At 43.4% G+C, this 22,323-nt stretch overlaps 1 protein-coding gene across 1 annotated transcript in view; it reads left to right on the forward strand.

Annotated features, from left to right (window-relative positions):
* Positions 1-599: 599 nt before the first annotated feature.
* The window catches only part of LOC147672881 (nephrocystin-3-like), a gene marked incomplete at its 5' end in the record, with an annotated part of 106,806 nt that continues 85,082 nt past the window's right edge, over positions 600-22,323 (forward strand). Inside the window, 5 exons of the mRNA XM_086947953.1 lie at positions 600-682; positions 1,308-1,446; positions 5,614-5,778; positions 11,789-11,886; positions 12,858-12,980. Coding sequence (XP_086804079.1) covers positions 600-682; positions 1,308-1,446; positions 5,614-5,778; positions 11,789-11,886; positions 12,858-12,980 — 608 coding nt within the window. The remainder of the gene's footprint in view (positions 683-1,307; positions 1,447-5,613; positions 5,779-11,788; positions 11,887-12,857; positions 12,981-22,323) is intronic.

The raw sequence follows: 22,323 nt of genomic DNA on the forward strand, positions 1-22,323 counted from the left end.
AGTATATAAAGGAATCCTGCAAAAACAAATGAATGATTCATGAGATCAGTACTCCCAAAATTAGATCCAGGGCTCATGGATTGGACAAAAGGATGCAGCTTCCCTCTTTCGAGCATATTTTAAAACCAATAAAAGGAAAGGAAGTTTAGCTGTGATAAAATATACAGTGAGGCCATAGGACTAGAATCCTGCATTGTATACGGGCCAGGGGTGCACAGTGTGGTTAGAGGATATGCCCTGCAGTCTAGGCCCAATGTTCATGGAAGAAGGTTGTGCGTAGCATGTTCTGATGGTCCAGTCATTAGGTGCGCACTCAATACCGGGGCACATAGTCGATACACAGACAGACATGAATAATCCAGTGATAAATTACAAAACCGTTGTGGGTTATTGCTTAACTCAATTTAATGGCCTAGCTATGACATAGACTTTTATTTTTCTGGCTCTTATAGAGCAGTATTTTACTTCAGATTAAAATGCATAGAACTACTGATTTTGTACTTGCAGTATTGCTCAACAATATTAACCTTTCAACCAAATGTTATAATTGGATGTGCTGATAATTTAGCTTAAGACAATATTATTTTTCCACTTTTTAGGAAAAGAAGATAGAGCGACATTGTCGCTCAGCCACTACATGCAATGCCTTGTATGTCACTCTTTTGGCTAAAATGATCACATGGTAAGATAAAACCTGAAAGTATTGTTTTTTTTTATTGTCCCTATTTTGATGCTTTAATGTCACTAAATCGCACAGAAATTGTATTTAAAAAAAAAGCATATTAAGTATAAATGTTTTCAGATGTCTGGCATAAACATTGGGAACGTTTTAAAGTTGGAGGTTTCTCCTCCTTTGTTCTAAAATGTCACATCATTGGATTAGACAGCACATTGTAGCATGCGGGGGTGCATTCTCTCTTTTATACATGTAGGGAGTGATTTAAAATTTGTGTGTAATGATTTATGAAGTAAGTGATAATATTTATTTTGAAGAATTCACTGTTTGTGGAAATTAACATGTCAGAATCTCCTCTGCCATGTGAAAATAGGTTCTTTTTTCATATGATACTATGGCACAGTTGTCTCAGATGGTGAATTCTTCACTAGATATCATTCCTCCTCAAATTGGAGAATTTTCCATTGCCACTCAACATTAAATTGGACCAGTAGATTAATTATTGCATGATGGTACACTGTGGCTTTTTGTTTCATTAACTAAACTAGACTCTTGATGAGTTTTTCTCCTTCTCAGTTTAGTGGCACCCTACTCATATGAGTCCTTAACACACCTTTTATATTTCGGACAGTGCTGATAGTGCAGAAGCTCTTGATAATGGCCTCCAGCAGTGCCTTCAGTGTCAAGATACAATATCACTCTACAGGCGAATGCTGCAGTTTGTACAGGAGTCCATGCTGTCTGAAGAAGACAAGAATCTGATGCGTGAGGTTTGTCTGCAGTTTCAAGAAAATTTATATTTAAAAATCAGTTGAATATCTAGATATTTTTTTTAATAACTAGATTTACTTTAGCATGTTGTTACCTAATACTCTTATCACCCAACACCAAATCATTCTGTTTGATTAATTTGTCACATACTGCCAAACAGTAGAAAAGTGTCAAACAAGCAAGTGTTTTGCACAGATTTGCTTTTTCAAGGCTAAGTGGAAACTGATTCACTAAATCCAATGGTTTGAAGATTTGCACATTCGAATGACGTTATAGTTGTTCATATTCTCTACAGTTAGAAGCTGGTAATTTAGCCCCACATGCATCAACGTCAATTGCATTCGCAAACGGTGCGAATCGCAATTTCCGGCCGTTTGCGAATGCAATTGACTAATTTGGAATGCATCATGCATTTCACAATTTTAGGAATCGCAACCATGTTGCGATTTCTAAAATTGCGATTGCATTTAAGAAATCGCAATTTCAGATTTCTTAAATGCAATGCATGATCATTTTTTATTTGCGAATTCGCAATTTGGAAGTGGTAAATTATCATGAAGTTGAACTTCATGCTAATTTACCGAAAACTTTCAAATATGCACAAATTGCATTTTTGGAAGTTTTCATTTACACACACACATGCCCTTGGGGCATGCGTGTGTGTAAATTGCAATCAAAGTTACATTTCAGGGGTGCAGGGAGAGGTTCTTTGGACCCCCCCTGCACCCTTGAAATTGCATTCACATTTTGCGAATTGTAATTTGAAATTCGCAAAATGTGAATGCCTTCCCATTCATTCCTATGGGCCTTTTGGCCCATTGGAATCAATGGGAAGGGTTTTCCCTAATTGTGATTAGCAAATTGTGAATCGCAATTAAGGAAAAATACCGAATCGCAAAAATAAATGCGATTTGTTCATACATTGCCGTTTGCGATTTCTAAATTGTGATTCCTTAATTTTCGCAATTTAGGAATCGCAAACGGATGCAATGATGCATGTGGGCCTTAGTCCCTACTTGTTCATTTTTTGTTCTTTTGCTATGAGTCTACAAAATTCGAGAGTCAATTTAGGAAGCAAGTTATGACATATATCGGTCGGAACTCAGGCTCCCATTGAAGTCACTGGGAGTCTGACCGAACAGTGTTCGGAACCATCGTAATTGGTCGGTCGGACTCCTCGAATCAGAGTCTATATGAATTATTTCCGACCAACCTAGTAATGAGACCCTTAGTATTGTAAGCATCCCTGAGTTTTTAGACAGAAAGGTCTCAGTATGACAATTTCTACATAACATAGAAGACCGTGTGCACCAGGACTGACCTATGTAAATGTACTTTTGCTTCTGATTATGGACTATCTGTAATGTTTTCACCACAATATAAAGGCTGCAGGTAGTATCATCTTTAGCACCTTCAGATCTTGGTTATTTTAAGCGAATCGTTTTTTTTTTTACAACTTTTGCAAGTATACTGTAGATAGTATATATATTTTAATACTCTATGGTGTATTTCACATTAGAATTTCACTGGCAGCAAACAGTATGATACAGAGTAAACTCTTTCCTCCGGGTAAATACTGTTTACAGTACCCTCTTTTCTACTCCTATCAACTTTATTTCTCAGTGTAGTTTGGAAGACTTTGAGGTGTTTGATACAGATAAAAGCTGTTTGTAGTAGAGCATTAATATTGGAACAGACTTTGAGTATCTTGAGGAACTTGGCTTTCTCTGTAAAGTTGTATATACATTGAACACCTTGTGCAATGAGAGTTTCCCATATATCTGTTGTTGATTGTTAATATGAACTAGGCTACCCATGAAGTGTATGGTATAGGGTCAATGTTACACATAATAAATGCTTGTTATACCTAAGAGAGTTGTTTCTGTGAAGGCATTAATGATGCTTCATATTACTATGAGCTATTTTGTACTTTCAGGCCTCTAATTCCATATTAGTTTATAGAGTAACGTCTACAAAAGGTGTGTGGATGATGCCCTCAGTGATGTCATTTGAGATATTATAAGTGATGTCATAAATGATATAATAGAACGTGTCGTGATTGATTTAATATGTAAGGTCATAAGCAGTGTTTGGGGGGCCACAAGTTCTAGTTAGCTCTGCTAACTATAAATGGGGATTTTCTGTTATTTTTTTGTTTAAAACGTTAATGTTGCCATTGACATAGTCACCCAACTATAAAGTTACTTTAACCTTTGTTTTTTTCCAGTGAATTTCTAAGGTTTTTAAAAAGTAAAATTAAACCGATCTTTTTTTCACACCTAACTATCTCTCTCTCTCTCTCTCTCTCTCTCTCTCTCCCCCTTTGCTTTGATCTCCCCCCCCCCATATGGTATGGCAGCTGTAAAAATATAAGGAGTATTGTTTGTTTTATTTTGTGCTATACTTTTTGTTCCCTGCCGTTAATGAAGAGAATTTTCAAGCAGTATGATGTGAAAAAGCACAGGTTTATATTCTAAGCTCCCCAGCACAAATAGATCCGCCTTTCATATTCTGAACATAAAAACCTCCTGCACAGCTGGCCTAATGTATTCTACAGTAGAGAGCTTGAAGCATTATATGAAGTGCGTACAAACAGTATAACTCTGGCTATAAAAAAAACTCACCTCTGCCCAATCAAAACAATGTACTAACAGCAACATTTAAAATTGAGCACGACACATGTCAGATGGGTCTTATTCCCCCTGCATTATTGACCTGGTATTTAAAACCCCTTATATGTGGATTTAATATGGCTCCACGTGTTTTATTATTCACAGGCATTACATTGGTATCTAATATTTAGATACCTAGACATTAAGGTGGCAGAGGAATTAGGAGCACATATATGCTTATTATAACCTCGACACTCACAACGTTTAACTACTATTATTTAGTCTGAATTGGTTGTGTGGTGCGATCTATTGGTAATATAAAAAAAAAACATAAGCTAAAAGTAAATACTATCTGGATCTTCTCACTGAAGTCCCGATTTATCCCAATTTTGACCTTTGCATTGTGTTCCCGCATTGTGTCTCTGTTGCACTGTGGTTTACTTGCAGGGGGTTCCTTTCACCGCTAGGGTACTTACTGGCCAAGTACTGTAATGATCACAGAACCAAACTCGTGGGGTGTCCAGGCTGCATGCCAGCATATATGTTGAGAAGTCCAAAATTGATGCATAATTTGGAAACTAAATGCATGTGTGACCCCACCTGATCCAGGCCCTGTATGCCGCCAGTTTACAGATTCCTGACTCCATTCACTAATTTGTTGAAGTAATTTTTATTTTTCTCTCAATTTTGTTGTTCTTTTGCACTGGTGCCAATATTTTCCTCCATAAATTTGCAGAAGCATTTTCAGTCTCGAAGGTACATTGTAACTCCAAAGTCCTTGCTTAGGTTTTTTTCCTTGTCACCTGAGCTTCTGTGTTTGAAAACTTCCTTTCGGTGAATGTTGATTTCACTTGGTCTTCAGAGCTACCCTCTGGGCTTTACTTTGGGTCTTGCTCTAAGGGTCCTGTGCCTAAGGTGCAGCTCAGGGTCTTATTCTAGCTTCTACCTGAGCTGCATTTTGGAATTTTTGAGGATTTCTATTACCAAGCTCTGCCAGAGGTGCCTGTCTATCTTTACACTGGGCCGGTTGCTTGTGGTGCCCCCTTGGCCTTAGTCCTCCAGGGGTTCTCATTCTGTGCGTTTTCAAAGTCCATAAAACCATGCTGCCTCGTAGATGCCCACATTTCAACACCACATAAGAATTTATCATTGAGGGAAGTAAAGTTATTTGTTCATCTTGGTTCACTTCCTAGTTGGTAGGTGCCTCCGGTCTCACAAACAAGACCTATATAATCTCAGTTGCTGACAGGATACTCTGAGTTGTCCTGAAATAAATAAGCCAGTATTCTGACTTCTTTCCTCATCCCTCTGTGCAGGTTTGTTTCACACTGGTGAGCATTGTGATTATTTGTTGTGAAATTGTGCTACCGTTGCTTTGAATACGTCACCTTTCGGAAACCATACAATCACACCCTAACCCCATACAAGGGCAAAGAAAACATTAAGTTAACAAGTTGTGCTTGTCATGTTGCCATGAAAATGTAGCTGGAATGTTAATTGTACGTGTTACTGGCTTTAACATGTTCTCCTGTTCTGCATCTTTTCTTACTCTAGGTTCTATGTCTTATTCATGTCAGCCACAATGGAGTGAGTGAGTCTGAGCTGGTGGAGCTCTGCCCAGAGCTATCGTGGCCGGTTCTGGCATTCCTGATTCACAATCTGAGCAGAATGTTCCTTTTGACTTACGGGTGTGGATTGCTAAAATTTCAGCATCTTCAGGTGACTTATTATGCATCACGCTAACCGCATGCTCTTCTGAACCTTTCTGTCATGTTTACTATAATGGACTGAGATATCCGCAAATCTCATGCAATGCTCAGACAGTAATACAAATTCTGTCCAAAATGTGTACATTTTTGCTTCTGATGAAGCTAATTGTATTTGAGCTAGATATACACACCTGCCATTTACAAACAACTTTTGGGTAAATTGTAAGTCTTGACATTTAGCTGCAGGTGTTATTTCCTACCTATATTGCCAAAAAAGGTATCCGCTCCCCTGAAAAAGGTGCATGCCCCACAACGCTCCCTGACGCACACTGCGAAACCTCCTCTTTCATCCTATTCTTCTCTCCTTTCTTGCCCATCATTTTTCAGCTACACCTCTTGTCTGTGCCAACCCTCTCTGGTACATTCTCCCTAATATGATTACTGTCCTTACTCATTAACCATTCACTGCACCCTCCATCTTTTCCATGCTCTTCCCACTCGTCTTCCCGTAGACCCTTGCAGCAGTCTGATGGTTAGCAGAGGAAAGGTATCCGCATATGATGAACGAATGATTCCTCTAGGCTCTCTATGCCATGCCATGCCACACAATGCCTCGCTGGCTGGCCCATACCAGCAAGTGTAGCCCACATATTCAGCCTCTAAATTGGCTGAGCTGATTGCAGAGTTCTTTTCACGGTGTCAAAGCTATTGACTATAAATGTTTAAAGGTTGTTGGTGTCCACCCATGCAGCCTGCACTGTGCTGAAATACCCTCTGAGGTTTGAATAATTGATTCAATCATTTTAACTGTGCAGACATAAATTGTTCTTTGCTAAGTAAAACAATTGGCATCAATTATTAAAGTGATGCGTCTTTAAGAATAGATATTCAAAATTATTTCCATGTACTTATGTACAGTTCGTTAATATGTTTAGTGTTAAGTGGACGCTTAGGACCTTTCCAGGACGAGGGAAGTCATTGCGTTGTACAGTGAATCGTCTTTGATCATATGGATCATTTCAAGAAACATTTTCCAAATGTTGCATTAAAGATTTTTTTCTAGAGTGACCTATGCTTAAGTGTCAGAAGGAAATCAGTCTCCTGCATTCATAAAGTTTACTGAGTGAATCTTGAGAGTTGAAAGTCAGCCATGTAAAACTTTGGCTGGTGATGCTGTAACTGAACAGATTGAATTAATGTATAAAAGGTTCTGAAGCTAACATAACCCATGCCAAATATGATTTCTCATAGACACGGGCTGTCAACAAATTATGACTATATCTTATGCTATCTAATTTAAACAGTGTTGATTTAGCCATCCTAAAATCTCAATCTTTAGTCAAGTGAATTTGGAAATTTAGCTAAAAATGTTAGGAAATTCGCGATATAGAAATCAACTAGCTTCATTTAGGAAAGTGCATTATTAGTAGGTGGGGGTATACACCTTCAGCTTGTGACTAATAGGTCCAGTCAAGTCTCAATAAATGAATTGTTACTCAACACTTGGTAGCTTGGCAAACAAGCAGTCCGGCTTCACTTAGAAGACAGGTATGTGTAAAGCATCTAATATCACCAAAACAGTAACTAAATAAAAGACACAACACTAACTTAAAACAGTAGAGAATATTTTTATCTTTAACATGACATAAAAACGACAAAAATCAATGTAAGGAACCAGAGTTATGAATTTTTAAAGATTCAATAAAAACGTTTGGATTCTAGCACCAAAAGGCATAAGTGCCACTCACAGCTATCTGGTCGCGCTGGACTGGATACAGAGCCAAAGTTTTAGGCTGACCACGATTGAGCGTGGATTGGGTATGCTGAGTGCTAAGTTCCGGTCAAAATGTTGCTTTTTGACGTAGTCATTTTCTTATAGCTTTTTTCTTGTTGATCGGTCCTTGGGCTTCTCGAATCCGAAGTTCGAGTCAACGACAGCGGCCTGCAGCAGCGCAATGCCTCTGTGAGTCTCTAGAAGTCTTTGTCCTCAACGTTGAGGAGCTGCAGAGTTTTCAGCGGGGCAAACCAGCACGGTCAGGCTGATTCGCTATCGACAATGGCAGCTTGGCTCTAAACATGGAGCTGGTTTTCTCTTGGAGTTTTTCTGCAAAATCTTGCAGAAAAATGTCTTTCTTTGTAGATCATTTTCCTTGTTGGTTCCTTTGGGAAGAGAAGTGTCCAGCAGCATCAGCCAAGGGTTCAGGAGCTCTGGATTGCCTCTTGAGGGGTAGGACTCAATCTCCTACCATGCACCTTCACATCAACGAAAAATCCAGGTGCAACTGGTCAGCTGCAGTGATCCTTCTTTGGGCCTGCAGGTGACTTCTTCCAGCTCTGTTGTTGATCAGGGTGTTCACTCCTTTTCCTTTGAGTCAGGCACAGTTCTTTCTTTGCAGAGCCTTGGGAGTGCAGCAGGTGCAATTCTTTTGAGTGCAAGCCTTTGTTGGTGCAGTCCAATGTCCCAGCAGGGCAGTCCGTCTTCTTTTGTTCCAGGCAGTTTTCTGAGGAGCTTCTGCAGCTCTCCCATATTTACCCTCCATTCGGGGCTGGCATGAGGTGGGGGGAGGGGGGCCCAACCAATATGGGTAAAGTTACCTCCCTCTGCTATGCCCACTTTCTGTGAAGTGTGGCACATTTCTGTCCTAGAATGCACTGGTTTGCCAAATATCAAAATGGAGAAAACCTCTCCTTGGTGTGTGAGTGTCTGTGTAACCCAACCCACAGGTGTTGCTACCATCAATCAATCAATCAATCAATCATGACACTTGTATAGCGCGCTACTCACCCGGAAGGGTCTCAAGGCGCTTGGGGGAAGGGGGCCGCTACTGCTCGAACAGCCAGGTCTTGAGTTGTCTCCTGAAGGCGAGGTGGTCCTGGGTTAGCCGAAGGTGGATGGGGAGGGAGTTCCATGTCTTGGCCGCCAGGTAGGAGAAGGATCTGCCTCCGGCGGTGGCTCTTCGGATGCGTGGTACGGCGGCGAGGGTGAGGCTAGCAGACCGTAGCTGGCGGGTGGGCGCGTGGAAGGTCAGGCGGTCGTTAAGGTACTTAGGGCCCAGGTCGTGGAGAGACTTGTGTGCGTGGGTGAGGAGCCTGACCGTGATCCTCTTGTTGACGGGGAGCCAGTGCAGGTCCCTCAGGTGGCCGGAGATGTGGCAGCGTCGGGGGATGTCCAGGATGAGTCGGGCGGAGGCGTTCTGGATGCGTTGGAGTCTTTTCTGTAGTTTGGCTTTGGTTCCGGCGTAGAGGGTGTTTCCGTAGTCCAGTCGGCTGGTGATGAGGGCCTGGGTGACCGTCTTCCTGGTTTCGGTGGAAATCCATCGGAAGATCTTGCGGAGCATGCGGAGGGTGTGAAAGCATGAAGAGGAGACAGCGTTGACTTGTCTGGTCATTGAGAGGAAGGAGTCCAGGATGAAGCCCAGGTTGCGTGCGTGGTCTGTTGGCTTGGGGGCGGTGGCTGGGGGCCACCAGGAGTTGTCCCAGGCGGAGGGTTATGGTCCCAGGATGAGGACTTCCGTCTTGTCTGAGTTCAGTTTCAGGCGGCTGTTCTTCATCCACTCGGCGACGTCTTTCATCCCTTCTTGGAGGCTGGTTCGGGCGGTGTCTAGGTCTCTGGTGAGGGAGAGGATCAGCTGGGTGTCGTCGGCGTAGGAGATGATGTTGAGGTTGTGTTGGCGTGCGATGGTGGCGAGAGGTCTCATGTAGACATTGAAGAGGGTGGGGCTGAGTGATGATCCTTACGGGACGCCGCAGATGACTTCGGTGGCCTCGGATCGAAACGGGGGGAGGCAGACTGTTGGACCCGGCCCTTTTGGCAGGTTCACCCCAAGACTTTTTGCTTTTTCCTAGCCTGTTTCTGGAACCTGGTGGTGGTGATTTTAGGCCTCTGCGCACTTTTTTTCGCGCTATTTTTGTAATTACGGGTGCCACCCCATTTATTAAGTGATTTAGCAGGTGCCACCCCGCGGCTATACTTTATTTGGAATTCGTGGGTGCCACCCCTCATTATTGCCCCGTGTCTTCACCGCCGCGGTCCTCGCGCCGCAGAAACCGGAAGTCAGGCACTTTTTAGGCTGGGACGGGGGCGGGGCCTGCAATCCGGCAGGAAGTCCCGCACGCCGCCGCCACCGGCCGAAGGAGTGAAGTGAAGCTGCCTGAGAGAGGAGAGGGGGAGAGGAAGATGGCTCCTGCCGCGGTGGGGCTCCCATGACCAAGAGGGAGCCCCGCACCCAGAGAAGAGGCGGCTGGAGGTACCGGCGGGGCTCCGGTACCGAAGAGGAGCCCCGCGCTGTCTGAGGAGTCTGGTGAGTGGAGCTGCCAGATAGAGAGTGGGGCGCGGGAGCGAGGCACAGCGTAGGAGTCCCTGGCTATAGCGGGACTCCCACGCGCAGAGGGGACACTTGTTTGTGCTGTAAGGAGAGGGGGGGGCGTCGGGACACATTGCCGGTGTCCGCCCCCCCCAGTGGCGTGATCTGTGCTCCCTGTGTTCTTCCGGCGAGGAACGAGATGATCCACTTCAGTGCCTTCTCTTGGATGCCGGTGTTGCTGAGGCGTTGGACTAGGGTGCGGTGGCAGACAGTGTCGAACGCTGCGGAGAGGTCCAGGAGGATGAGTGCCGCTGTTTCCCCGTTGTCGAGAAGGGCTCGGATGTCGTCGGTGGCTGCGATGAGGGCGGTCTCGGTGCTGTGGTTGGCTCTGAAACCGGACTGCGAGGGGTCGAGGGATCCATTCATCTCGGAAGGTGGCAAGTTGTCTGTTGGCGATCTTCTCGATGACTTTGGCAGGAAAAGGGAGGAGCGAGATGGGGCGGAAGTTTTTGAGGGTCCAGCCCCTCTCCTAATGTAAATAGGGGGGGTAGGTGGCTCCCATCTGGCCAGGGATCAAGGAAGGTGTGGTTGGGCTGGGTCCTGTGACATCTGTTCTCCTGCCTTTGATGTCCAGAATATATCCCCAGCCCCTTCCTGTCCCTGAAGGAGAAAATGTATTGTTTGGTTAATTTAAACAATTACAATTAACAATAACTTCCTCTCCCTGGGTTCCCCAAAAAGAAAATTTCCTCCCACCAAATGGCTTTATTGTTTCAGATCCAGGTCTATTCAGACCTATTCAGGGAGCAGCTAGCTCAGACTATCAAAGGCTGACCAGTCAGAAGAGGCTGCTACAGGGCTGCTGTGGGTAACTTCAGGATAGTAAGTTCTAAAAGTACTTTCCTGTAATGGTTATGATAAATATGAAAGTGACAAGTTATTGGATTTATTTTAACAATTATCTTGATACTTTGAACAATATTGCTAGCTCCAAAGCAAAGATAGACATTATTAAGTTTAATAAAGCCTTTTCTTTTTAGCCTATGAGGCTAACAACACTATAAAACAGTTTTTCCCTTCGAGGGCGGAGAAAACATTTGTTATATTGTCTCTGCTTTGCATAACTATGCACCCTACCCTTGGGGCACCTAGGGCCGACCTTAGGGGTGCATGTGAAATAATAAAATGGTAGTTTGGAATTAAAAGTACTTCCAAAGTCCTAAAGTCGAACTTATACATAGTTTTATTTTAAATCCAGCCTGCAAGGCAGGCCTGGCTTTAAAACAACACCAGACCACAGCAGTGCACGCTTACGTGCATTAAGTCCACTGGGATCTCTAAACCTAAATGCCCTGCCATATCCTAGGGACTTACAGGTAGGTTCTCTTTACCAATTAGAAGTATACCAGTTACCATATACCTTTAGAGAACAGGGCCATGGGCCTGGTTAGCTGAACAAAGGGCACTTTCAGAGTCAGTAACCACCAGCATCAGTCATAAAACGAGGGTGATCAGGGCAAAAAGGAATGATAGTGCAAGGAAATGATGTCAATTATCTGCAAGCGGGCATGTTTGGCGATATCTAAAATATCTGAATTAAATAAACAAATAAGACCATACAAATGTTGACAACTTCTTGAAAGCAAGATACATTCAGGCATATTCCTGTGGTCTGGTCCTTGGTTCTGACATTTCTTTACCTCAAATTTATTTCAGGCTTGGGAAGCAGTGAGATTGGAGTACATGAGTGATGGTCCAAACATTATTTTTGACTACAGAGAAAAACTGATCAGCTACTTCACAACGCAGCTCAGGTATGTGATACTTCGCTGAACCTATCTTTGGAACAGGTAGGTTAAAGGTGTGATCATAATCCATCTGCTGCGTGTGATCTTTAAGAGAGAGAATAAGCTATTGTTTCCTCTGTTCAAAGCGACTTTTTACCAGCAGTCTTGTTTCGTGTACTCCTTGGCTAAGCTTGGTAGTGTGCTTTTGACTTTTGCACCCCTTTTGGAACAGATACACTTTGCGTGCATTGTTTGGTGCTGATACCCTCCATCCGTGAAGCCTTGTTTTTCCATTATTATTGTTACTACTAATGATAATCATACACACGAGCAGATTGATGTCACTTAGTTTTCCTAGTGTGTCCTGATATCGTGGAAAAATCTTGGTTAATCTGAGGTGAAGATAGAATCCAGGAGTACTTAGAGAGTGTGCCACCACTGTAATAGGATGTGAATTATGAATTTTCTGTTGGGATCTGATCTTTAACGTTTCTGCTGTAAATTGTGGAGCAGGAAATTTTTTTATTTCTCTGTGAACCAACTTTTAATTGTACAAAAGGTCTAAGGGAATCCTGCTTGGTGCAGAGAAGTTTCAATGGCACCTGTGACGTAGAAGTGCTGAAATCTCAAAAGTGCATCATTTGTACTCTGTAGCCACAGGCTGTTTCTGACATACATTCTATAGAATACCCAGACTTTCTTATTTGAAACTGGACTAATCCTGAACACCCTTTAATATATGCACAATAACAGTGTTTGTTTAGCCTATTGCTCAGGTCCCTCAAAGGTTTCAGGGGTGGAATGTATGTTTTGACACAAGTTGGGTGAACGATTCAAATTACAGCATTTTTTTTTTCAGCAAAACATGCATGACTACACTAGACTAACTGGTGCACACTGTTTTTGTATACTTGCTTGTTGTCTTTCATAATAAGTAGAAGATTTGAAAGGAGTTCAGAGAAAATGTGTTACTGAATGTCTCCACTTCTTTCACTTAGCCAAGACAGAGTGACATGGAGAAGTGCAGATGAACTTCCCTGGCTTTTCCAGCAGCAGGGTAAAAAGCAGAAGCTGTACCATTGCCTTCTAAATCTGTTTGTATCACAGAATCTTTACAAGAGGTGAGACTGTGTTCACGCCATGTACTGACATGTTTTTACAATGCAAAGGACTTGTGCTTAGGTCACAGGTGTAGTATGCATATGAAGCCATAACTCACGGCACCTTTTAGGGTGATTTAAAGAATGAATTTCTTTAGAAGATCCATACAGTGTGTTTTAGAATGGTGAGCACCTCATTGAAATGTACATTATATTCTATATATCACTAATCGTTAGAGTGCTAATGTTGGTTTTTGCTGCTTTTGTAATGCGTTGTGGTCTCGAATATGAGAGATGTCATGCAAAGATACTCTGAGATGGTTCCAAGACTGGCTCCACAGGAAGCACATCCATGCACACAGTTTGTCAGTGTCCAGCATGTGATCAAGCCACCAATAAGTATTTTTGTAAAATAGTTTTGGGTTGTTCTCTTCTTGTTATATCCACTTCAAGAGTGTACCAGAGGTTGCAAGGTCTCCTGAGTAGGCATTGTGTGTACTGTGCAATTAGGTGTCATGGAGCAGACCACCACATTGAGTACTTAGCTGTGCATTCCACTGACACAGTATCTCATATTGGTGCTACGTGACTGACGGGGGGTATCAAATATGAAGAACAGCAGTTGGATAGCGGAGTTCTGCATTTGGCAAAAGCGGTCAAAGTCGGGCTTCATTGCATGCCAAGCCAGTGCCATGAGTTAGTAGATAGTGGCACGGTCAAGCATTGTAAAATACCATTTCCAGACAGTGTTCTAATCAGAGGATTCTGTTTGAGATTCCCAATCCAAGATGAAGGTGAGACCCCTGTGATGTCAGTTCCACTTTGAAACGTATAAAAAATAAAGGCTTTTACAAGTGAATGATACACCCTTATTTTCAATTGCATTTATTTCCCACTAACTACTATTTTTGTCTCCGATTATTGCTCCTTTGCAACGGTATTTCTTTTGGATTTTTCTGATTTCCTTGGTTGGCTCTTTTCCTGGTGTTAAGGAGATCTTGATGGATAGCTTATTTACTTCTGCATTACTCTTCAGCTTCAATTGTGAACTCAAAGATTGCCACAGAAGTTATCACCCTTGAGCTTTTTCAGCTTTACTGGGACCTCTTATGTGGACACTTGACCCCTTTAAAAAGTGCAGGGTGGATTCTTGGAAGAGTCACCCTTTACTCAGATGATGAAGGAAGAAACTTAACAAACCTTCTCGGCATCCAATTCCTATGTGGTATCAGCAAACAGGATTGTATGCAGTTCTTTGATTATCCCCTTGTTCATCATCTAATGGAAGTTTGAGCTGTCTTAACTCCCTGCTTCTTGTTGGATGGCTGCCATCCATATTCATGTGTTTGGCGTTTGACTGGATTTGTTGTAACCTTCCACTGCTGAGGTCAGAGGACTATTTCCTTGGACTCTGTTTCTGTGGTATTTTACTTCTGCACTTGAAGGAAGTGCATGGCTCTTCCTCCTTTAACTTCTTCCCTTTTACTGTCTCCTTGGCTTGCATTCAGTCTACTTTCTCAGTCCTGCAGCTCGCTCTCCTCCTCCTTTCACTTTCTTTCCACTTGCTCCTCTGTTCTTAATCTGGCCAGTGTCGTCCTCCAATTCTGCCCTCTTTCCTTCATCTGTAAGCTCTTCATTGCAGACTTAACACAAAAAACATGCCCCCCCAGCACCCTCAGCCAATTACCACTGTGAGTGCTGGCTTATACTATTGCAGCAAAATCATTAGCAAACTCAATACCATGAGGTACCCATCCTTGAATTATTTTTTTCCATTGTTTATTTTAGTTTTATTGCTCCAAGATGGCCACCACTGTGTCAGGAAGGGGTGGGAGCACACTGCTGACCTCCCAGCACAGTTCGCCCCTTAGCATTCTGGTAAATGCAGTTTGCAGTGCGCGCTTACTTGGTATTTTGCTGGAGTGTTCCACCAAAGTTGGTGCCAATTAGTGCTGTCCTCTCTGGACACATGTGTTTCTGGATTTCATCCTTCATCAGTAGAGATCAAAACTATTTTCTTCCAGGGTTTGCTGAGCAGGCTGCCACAATTCATACAGGTCTCAGTACCTCTCACAGGCGCACAGGTGCATCTCCACTAGCTCGTCAGCTACATGGCTCAAGGGAGCCTTTTGAAACAGGAAGGGGTGGGAGCACACTGCTGACCGTACCGGACCTGATATAATGTTTGGCAGCCTACTCAGCAAACCCCAAAATAAAGACTGTATTCTGTACTGATGGCGGTAAATAAACCAGAAACCCGTGTCTAGAGATCAGCACTATCTGCGCCAACCTTGGCGAAATACTCGAAAATACCGGAGCGAGCTACAAGAGACTGCATTTACCAGAATGCCAGGGGCGAACCTTGCCTGAGAGGTCAGCGGTGTGCTCCCACATCCTGTTGTCTATTTAAAGTACTCCAGTGAGTCATTGAGCTGACAAGCTCGTGGAAGAAGCACCTGCGCGCCAGTGAGAGGTACCAGACCTGATATAATGTTTGGCAGCCTACTCCGCAAACCCCAAAATAAAGACTGTATTCTCTACTGATGACGGTTCATAAACCAGAAACACGTGTCTAGAGATCAGCACTATCTGCGCCAACCTTAGCGAAATACTCGAAAATATTGGAGCGAGCTACAGAGACTGCATTTACCAGAATGCCAGGGGAGAGGTCAGCAGTGTGCTCCCACATCCTGTTGTCTGTGTGCCTAGATGCAAAGTGATGCGAAATGGCAACCATCTTGGAAGTGTTTTTTTTCTATTGTTTATTAAAGTCACACCATTTTGTCAAGAGTCACCTTGGCAACCATCTTGAAACAGTACCATTATAATGTAAAAAAACTGAATTCCAAGCAGGCTTCCCAATGGTACTGGCTTTGCCACTCCACATCAACTTATTTTAGGTGCTTCTTTTCCCTGCGTTTGTTTTTTTAGTGGCAGTCGGGGATTGCTGATTGGGAGCAGGTGCTAACCACATGCAAGGCCGCGACCAACTCCGTGTCGTGGGTGTTTGTCCTCACATTTTTTATATTTTTGTCTTGGAAATAGTGTGTTGTACTCTGCCCCTGCTTTATTTGTTTTGTTTACCAAGGTTACTTTCCAGTATCCCTGTTTCTCCCCTCTTTTTTTGTTTAATTTTTTGTGGTATCATCCTCTTTGCCTTACTCTTTATAATATGGCAGTGAGTTGCAGGCAGGAAAATGACAGTCGAAGAAGAGTATGTGGCGTAAAGTCTGCATACCTTGATTAAAGACGTTTACAGTATTTTGTATGATTATTCATAGGAGTATGCATCTGCACTGGTTGTGGGCTTGGGATCTGCTTTAGACCAATCTTTAATGAATTGGAACCTAATGTATTAGTTCATCTTGTAATTAAAAATGTGTTTATGAAGAGTTTAGTAACTTTCCATTTGCTGAAAAACCTTTTTCCCTCTCACAACTGCCAAAGTCTTTGCAACAATGTAATTTCTAAATAATATTGAAACAAATCCTTTGACCCACTCCTTGCCCATTAAAATTTTAGTCTTCTCAGCCATACAAAGAGACCAATGAAGTCCTATGAGGCCTGACCTAATCAGGAGCATTACTTTTAGAGAGGTTCTTTCCCCCACTTCCATCAGTCAGACAAGGAATGAACAATCTGTATTGATTACCCATGTATTTATTATTTTATCTTTTTTATTTTTAATTATTGTGCTAATTTGAGTGCATGTATCTTCAGTGATGCACAAGAAAACCCCTCCTTTTGGAACATGAAGTAAATAGGGAGAACTGCAAGACACCGGAAGTGTAGCTATATGTAAGTTGTGTTGTGCAGAGATGCATCTTTAAAGTTTTCTACATTTCTTGCGGTTTGGCTGCTAGGAAGTGTCCTTTGACAATTTGTTTCCAGTTTTGAGAGCTGACCAAAAGAAACATTTATTAGAGTTCTGGTTTTTTTTGTGGTTTTTTTATTCCACCGGATCTCCTAGGTGAGGAGATGGTTTGCCTCTCCTAATTTTAGCAATTGCCATGTAAGAGGGTTGTAAGAGCATTTATCAAGGTGGATAGAGTTAAAGAGGATTTGTCATTTTATAAAGGTATGAGAAGATTAAAGAGAAGTGGGGAAAGATGTCAGATGTTCACCTCTGGTACCCAACCTTGCTGTAGAGTGGTTTTTGATAGGGGGGGCATTAGAATGTTCTGCTAGAACGCTGTTAACTGGTGAGTATTTACCAGAACCATTGTGCATAAATCTTTGTGGAAAAAGTGTGTTAACCTTCCACAGAAGGCGGAGTTAGTTGACAATTCTAGTGCTCATTGTTAAAAGACCCAAATCTGGGTCTAAGATAAAGCGTTTATTTGTACTAGCGAACCATAATAAGGTATATCTTTAGTGAAGATATTGGTTGTCTTTCAAGACTGGACTGGACTGTGTAAGGGGTGAGAAGTGGCCAGCATAAGCAATGAAACACTGTTTTGGTAGTGTTTCACTGTAGAGAAAATGCGGCCACCCAATTTTTGCCATCTGAAGCAGCTATTGTTGTAGCCCTTCATTCTACAAAGTAGTTTGTAGCAAAGTGGTTTCTGCATGTGATCTCCCTAACCTTCTGTATTACAGCTTAGCTCAACAAAGCCCCATTCCAGCTCTCTACAATTGTTTCTACTAGCACATCCCTACATCCAGGACTACTACTTGAGAGAACCAGGTGACGTCCAGTATTTAAATCCTTTATAAGACACTGATCTGGGATCCTTCATAAACTTGATTTCAAGTCACTGTTTTACAACCCTGTGATTTGGTTGTATGATTTAAGGGTATTTAGTCACTTTTCAAAGAGCTTCAAATTCTAAAGAATCCTAGGATTGATGGAATCATTCAAGAATCAAAATTAAGGAGACCACAAACTCTTGAGCGAGAGTTTAGAGCTTATTGAATCTTCTTCACACTCCAAGGTGCTGCTGACAGGTGGCCAAATAATAGTGTTTTTGTTTCTGAAATATTTTTTTCCCTGGCTCAGTGGGAAGTTGACTGGCTGTACATGTGCTGGTCCGTTCCTGATTCCAATGTGTTACTGACTATTCCATAGGTTTAATGCAGAAGAGATACACATCACAATGTTGTAAACGTATCTAGGACCCTAATTAAATATCCCTGATTTGTGCCCTTATGTGGTTATAACAAATCCTATCCTTATAAAGGCATAAGAATCCTACCCATATTTAGTCATAGCCAATTGCGTCCAAATACGGCAAGGCTACTTCCTTAAACTCCTAGAAAGTACAACGCGTTCTTTAAACAAACCAAACCTCCAGCAACCTGGGAATTCCCCCTGCTTTTGTTTTGATTTGTCCTAGAACTCCTGCGAGTCCTGAAAGAACTGCCAGTTCTTAGTGACAGTTCTTATTGACGTCTTATGTCCAACCTTACGTCAAACATGGCACCTTCCAGATATAAATATACCAGCATTTGCCTTAAGCAACACAGTGGTTTGGAGCAGAGCGGCTATCTACTTACCCAAAGCCCAGCTAATGCGAGTGCCGAAGGAAGCCGTCCCTCCCATTTGACGCACTGAGAAAGACGCTGTCTTTCCTCCTGCCGAGAAAATCCAGCTCCAGTGTTTCCAGTCACCCTTGCGGGTTGCTGGGAGATCGAGTCCTGAGAAAGAGATACAAGACCTCCTTCATTCTAAAACCAAGGTACGGAGCCGATAAGACCCTTAGAGAATTCTTGATTCAGATTCCTCGCAAAACTAACTTGACTTAAACTGCAACTCCCTTACTCCTTCCCTCGTACTAAGCTTAGGTTCGGTACACTGGGGTAGGCGTATTTTAGAAGCACCAGTTGAGTAAGTTTAGTCAGCTTTTATCATTGTATATAACTGTACATATTTTATCCGTTTTAAGTATCATATGGCTCAGAAACCATATCAATGCTTTTACAGTATTATTTCATAATACTCCTTTTACTGTACGCACTTTACTTTATGACAAGTATTGCAATTGTGGCAATTCACTTCTCTTGCATGAGAAAGAATACTGCTCAATAAATAACACCTTTTATTGAAAACGCCTGTCTCTCTATTTCTCTGCACTCTGGTGAAACTAAGTATGCACGAATGACTGAGTGAAATAGCTATCTATTGTTTTCACACGACTCTGGAGATATACTCCTTATTCTGGAGGGAGCCAAGTTGTCATGTTTATGCGGTTGCCAGAAAATAATCCCTTCTTATCTAATCAGGGAAGTTAACTCCCCCCTGCTCGTTCGAGAAAGTTTCTAGTGACCTCTGAGCTAGCTGGCATACCTAATTAAGTCTAACATATTCAGTAGAGACCTAGTCGACCATGGACCTACACCTAAACTGCCGTTTATGTTATTCCAATGCACAGAAAAATGAAATTAAATTAAAGCAATCTTATATTGCGCAACTAAGCCCAAAGGGTATCCAGGCGCCTAGCAATGAAAATCATAAGGACCGGGAACCAGATTACGGGTATGCCTTGGCAAAGAGCCATGTCTTTAATGCCTTCCTGAACGTCAGGACGAAGCGTTGGGTTTTGATTTCAGGGGGAAGGGTGTTCCACAATTTAGGGGCAAGAGACGAAAAAGCCCTTCCTCCAAATTTAGCTCTTTGAAAACTGGGAACTGACAGCAAGCTCTTACTGGATGAGCGGAGGTTTCTGCAAGGAGCATAAGGAACCAGCAGAGCCTTCACCGCCCCTGCACAGTCGCCGGACAAGGCCCCATAAGTCAGGCAAAGGGTCTTAAAGGAGATCCTGGCCTGAATCAGGAGCCAGTGCAGGCTCTTCCTAGCAGCTGTAGCGGAAGAGAGCCTAGGAACATCGAGCACAAATTTAGCCGCCGCATTCTGGACAGTCGGCAGGCGTTGCACAAGGCCCTTATTTATGCCGGCATAGAGAGCGTTGCAATAGTCGAGCCGCGAGGCGACCAGTGCAACCACAATCTGTTTACGAGCTTGCAGGGATAGGTAGTGTTTAATTTTCCTAAGGATCTTAATAATGCCCCAGCAGGTAGCAACCGTCCTATTTACCTGCTGTGTCATGGAAAGAGAGGGGCCAATCATCACTTCCAGGTTGCGAGCAGAGTCTGTAGGTGTAGGGCAGACTCCGAGAGATGGTGGCCACCATTCAGTTGACCAAATGTCCTTATTTTCGCCGAAAACAAGGACCTCGGTTTTCTCTCCGTTCAGCTTCAGTGAATTGAGAATTCTCCATTGAGAAAATGCCTCCATGCAGATCCTGAAGCTGAGAGCGGAGGTACTGACCGAGTGGGAGAGGGACACCATGATCTGGGTGTCATCAGCGTATGAAACCACCTCCATCCCTAAGATCTTACTAACCTGGCAAGTGGGGCCACATGGATATTGAAGAGGGTTGGGCTTAAAGCCGACCCCTGTGGAACTCCACATTGCACAGGAGTGGACGGAGATAAGTACTCTCCCAATTTGACCTTCTGTTCCCTCTGATCAAGGAAGGGGGCCAGGAGACTCAATGCCGAGCGTTCCACCCCTATCTCCCTAAGACGAGATGTTAAAATATAAGGCGATAGGGTATCAAAGGCGGCTGTCGGGTCGAGCAGAACCAAAAGAGTGGTATGGCCCTGGTCGACCTCAATGCGGATGTTGTTTTGCACTACCGTGAGAGCTGACTCCGTGCTGTGACACCTCCGAAAGCCATGTTGGGACTGATCCAAAAAACCCGAAGTGTCCAAGAAAGTCGCCAGATGCTGATTTAGATGAGTCTCCAGCATTTTTGCTGGTGCCGGAAGCAAAGAAATGGGGCGGAAATTCTTGAGAGTTTCAGGGTCTAAGGTTGGCTTTTTTAGAAGAGGCTTAACCACAGCACTGTTCCAAGAAGATGGAAAAATGCCCTCCAACATCGCCCCATTCATAATGTCCAGGAGAGGGGGCAATAGGACTTCCCTAAAGTCTTTTAGAACTTTAAGAGGGCATGGATCCAATGGGGATCCCGACCTGGTCTTACTTAAAAGCAAATCCAGTTGCTGAACGGTAAGAGGCGGAAAATTAGACAAACTCATCGCAGGGTCCGTTGTTCCAGATCCTATAGGAGATGTCACCCAAGGGAGAAAAGAGGGCAACGATGCCCTTTGCAGTTCAAGGACTGAGTAAATGTCGGCTATTTTGGAATAGAAGAATTGGGAAATCTCGTCACATAGCTCTTGGGAGCCTACAATGGGATCGGCAATTTGCAAGGTGCACAGGGAATCTACAATTTTGAAGAGTTCCCTGGGAGAAAAGAGAGGCAGTTAAGTTAGAAAAATAGGCCTGCTTTTCTTTGATTACCTCTGCTTTGTACCCTTTAGAAAGCAGTTTGTGCTTATCCCTCTCTTGATTATCCCAACTCGCCTGCCAAAGCCTTTCCTGCTTCCTGCAGCCCTGCCTTAAAAGTCTGAGAGACTCTGAAAACCAGGGGGCCGAAGGTCTCTTCCTGGCAGAATAGCGAGATGCGACAGGGGCCAGGAGATGCACTGCCGTGGCGATGGAACTGGTGAATTCAAGCGCCGCCGTACTAACATCCTTAGCTGCTGTAATTTCAGTATTGGAAATTAGAGGAGCAAGAGTGTCGTTAGAGATCTTCCTATAATTCCGCTTGGGTTCTTGTTTACTAGGACCACTCAACTTGATAGCGGCAGGAGGAACCCGAAGTTCCATGGGGACAGCTAAGTGATCAGACCAAACCAGCGGAATAGGCAAGTCTGTCGTTATCCTATGGTCATTTGAGAACACCCCATGCAGAGTGTGTCCCGCCCGATGAGTGGGGCTATTGACCAGCTGCCGAAGACCACAAGCGGCCAGCGATTCCAAGAAGGAGAGGGTTTCCCTAGAATCTGGGTTTTCAAGATGAAAATTCAGATCTCCCAAAACCGTCAAATGAGAACAGCCAAAATAAGGTTGTAGGATGTTCCGAAGAGTCTGGCTGAAATCAGACCTGGGCCCTGGAGGTCTATAAATTAATATGCCCATAAATGAGGCAGAGAGGGGAGAGGTAATTGAAAAATGTAAGGCCTGAAGAGTATCCGAGGGAGCGGATAGGGTATTAATACGACAGGTGTGGGATACCTTCTATAGGATCCCCAACCCTCCTCCTCTGCGCCCCACTCGGTCCATCCTGGCTAGCGCATAACCATCGGGTATGGCGTTGACCAGTTCAGGCCCAGAGGAATCAGAGGCCCAAGTTTCTGTAATAAAGACCCAGGTAGGCTTTCTAACCGACACAAAATCACTGAAAGCAATATTGTTCTTCACCAGAGACCTAGCATTGATGAGGAAACCGTTTTCACTCGTGACAATGGGAGTAGGGAGTAGTTTAGAGGGGGGGGCGCAGATTAGGGGTACGCACTG

This window comes from Lissotriton vulgaris, unplaced genomic scaffold, assembly GCF_964263255.1.
Source record: "Lissotriton vulgaris unplaced genomic scaffold, aLisVul1.2 SCAFFOLD_5496, whole genome shotgun sequence".
Classification (NCBI taxonomy): domain Eukaryota; kingdom Metazoa; phylum Chordata; class Amphibia; order Caudata; family Salamandridae; genus Lissotriton; species Lissotriton vulgaris.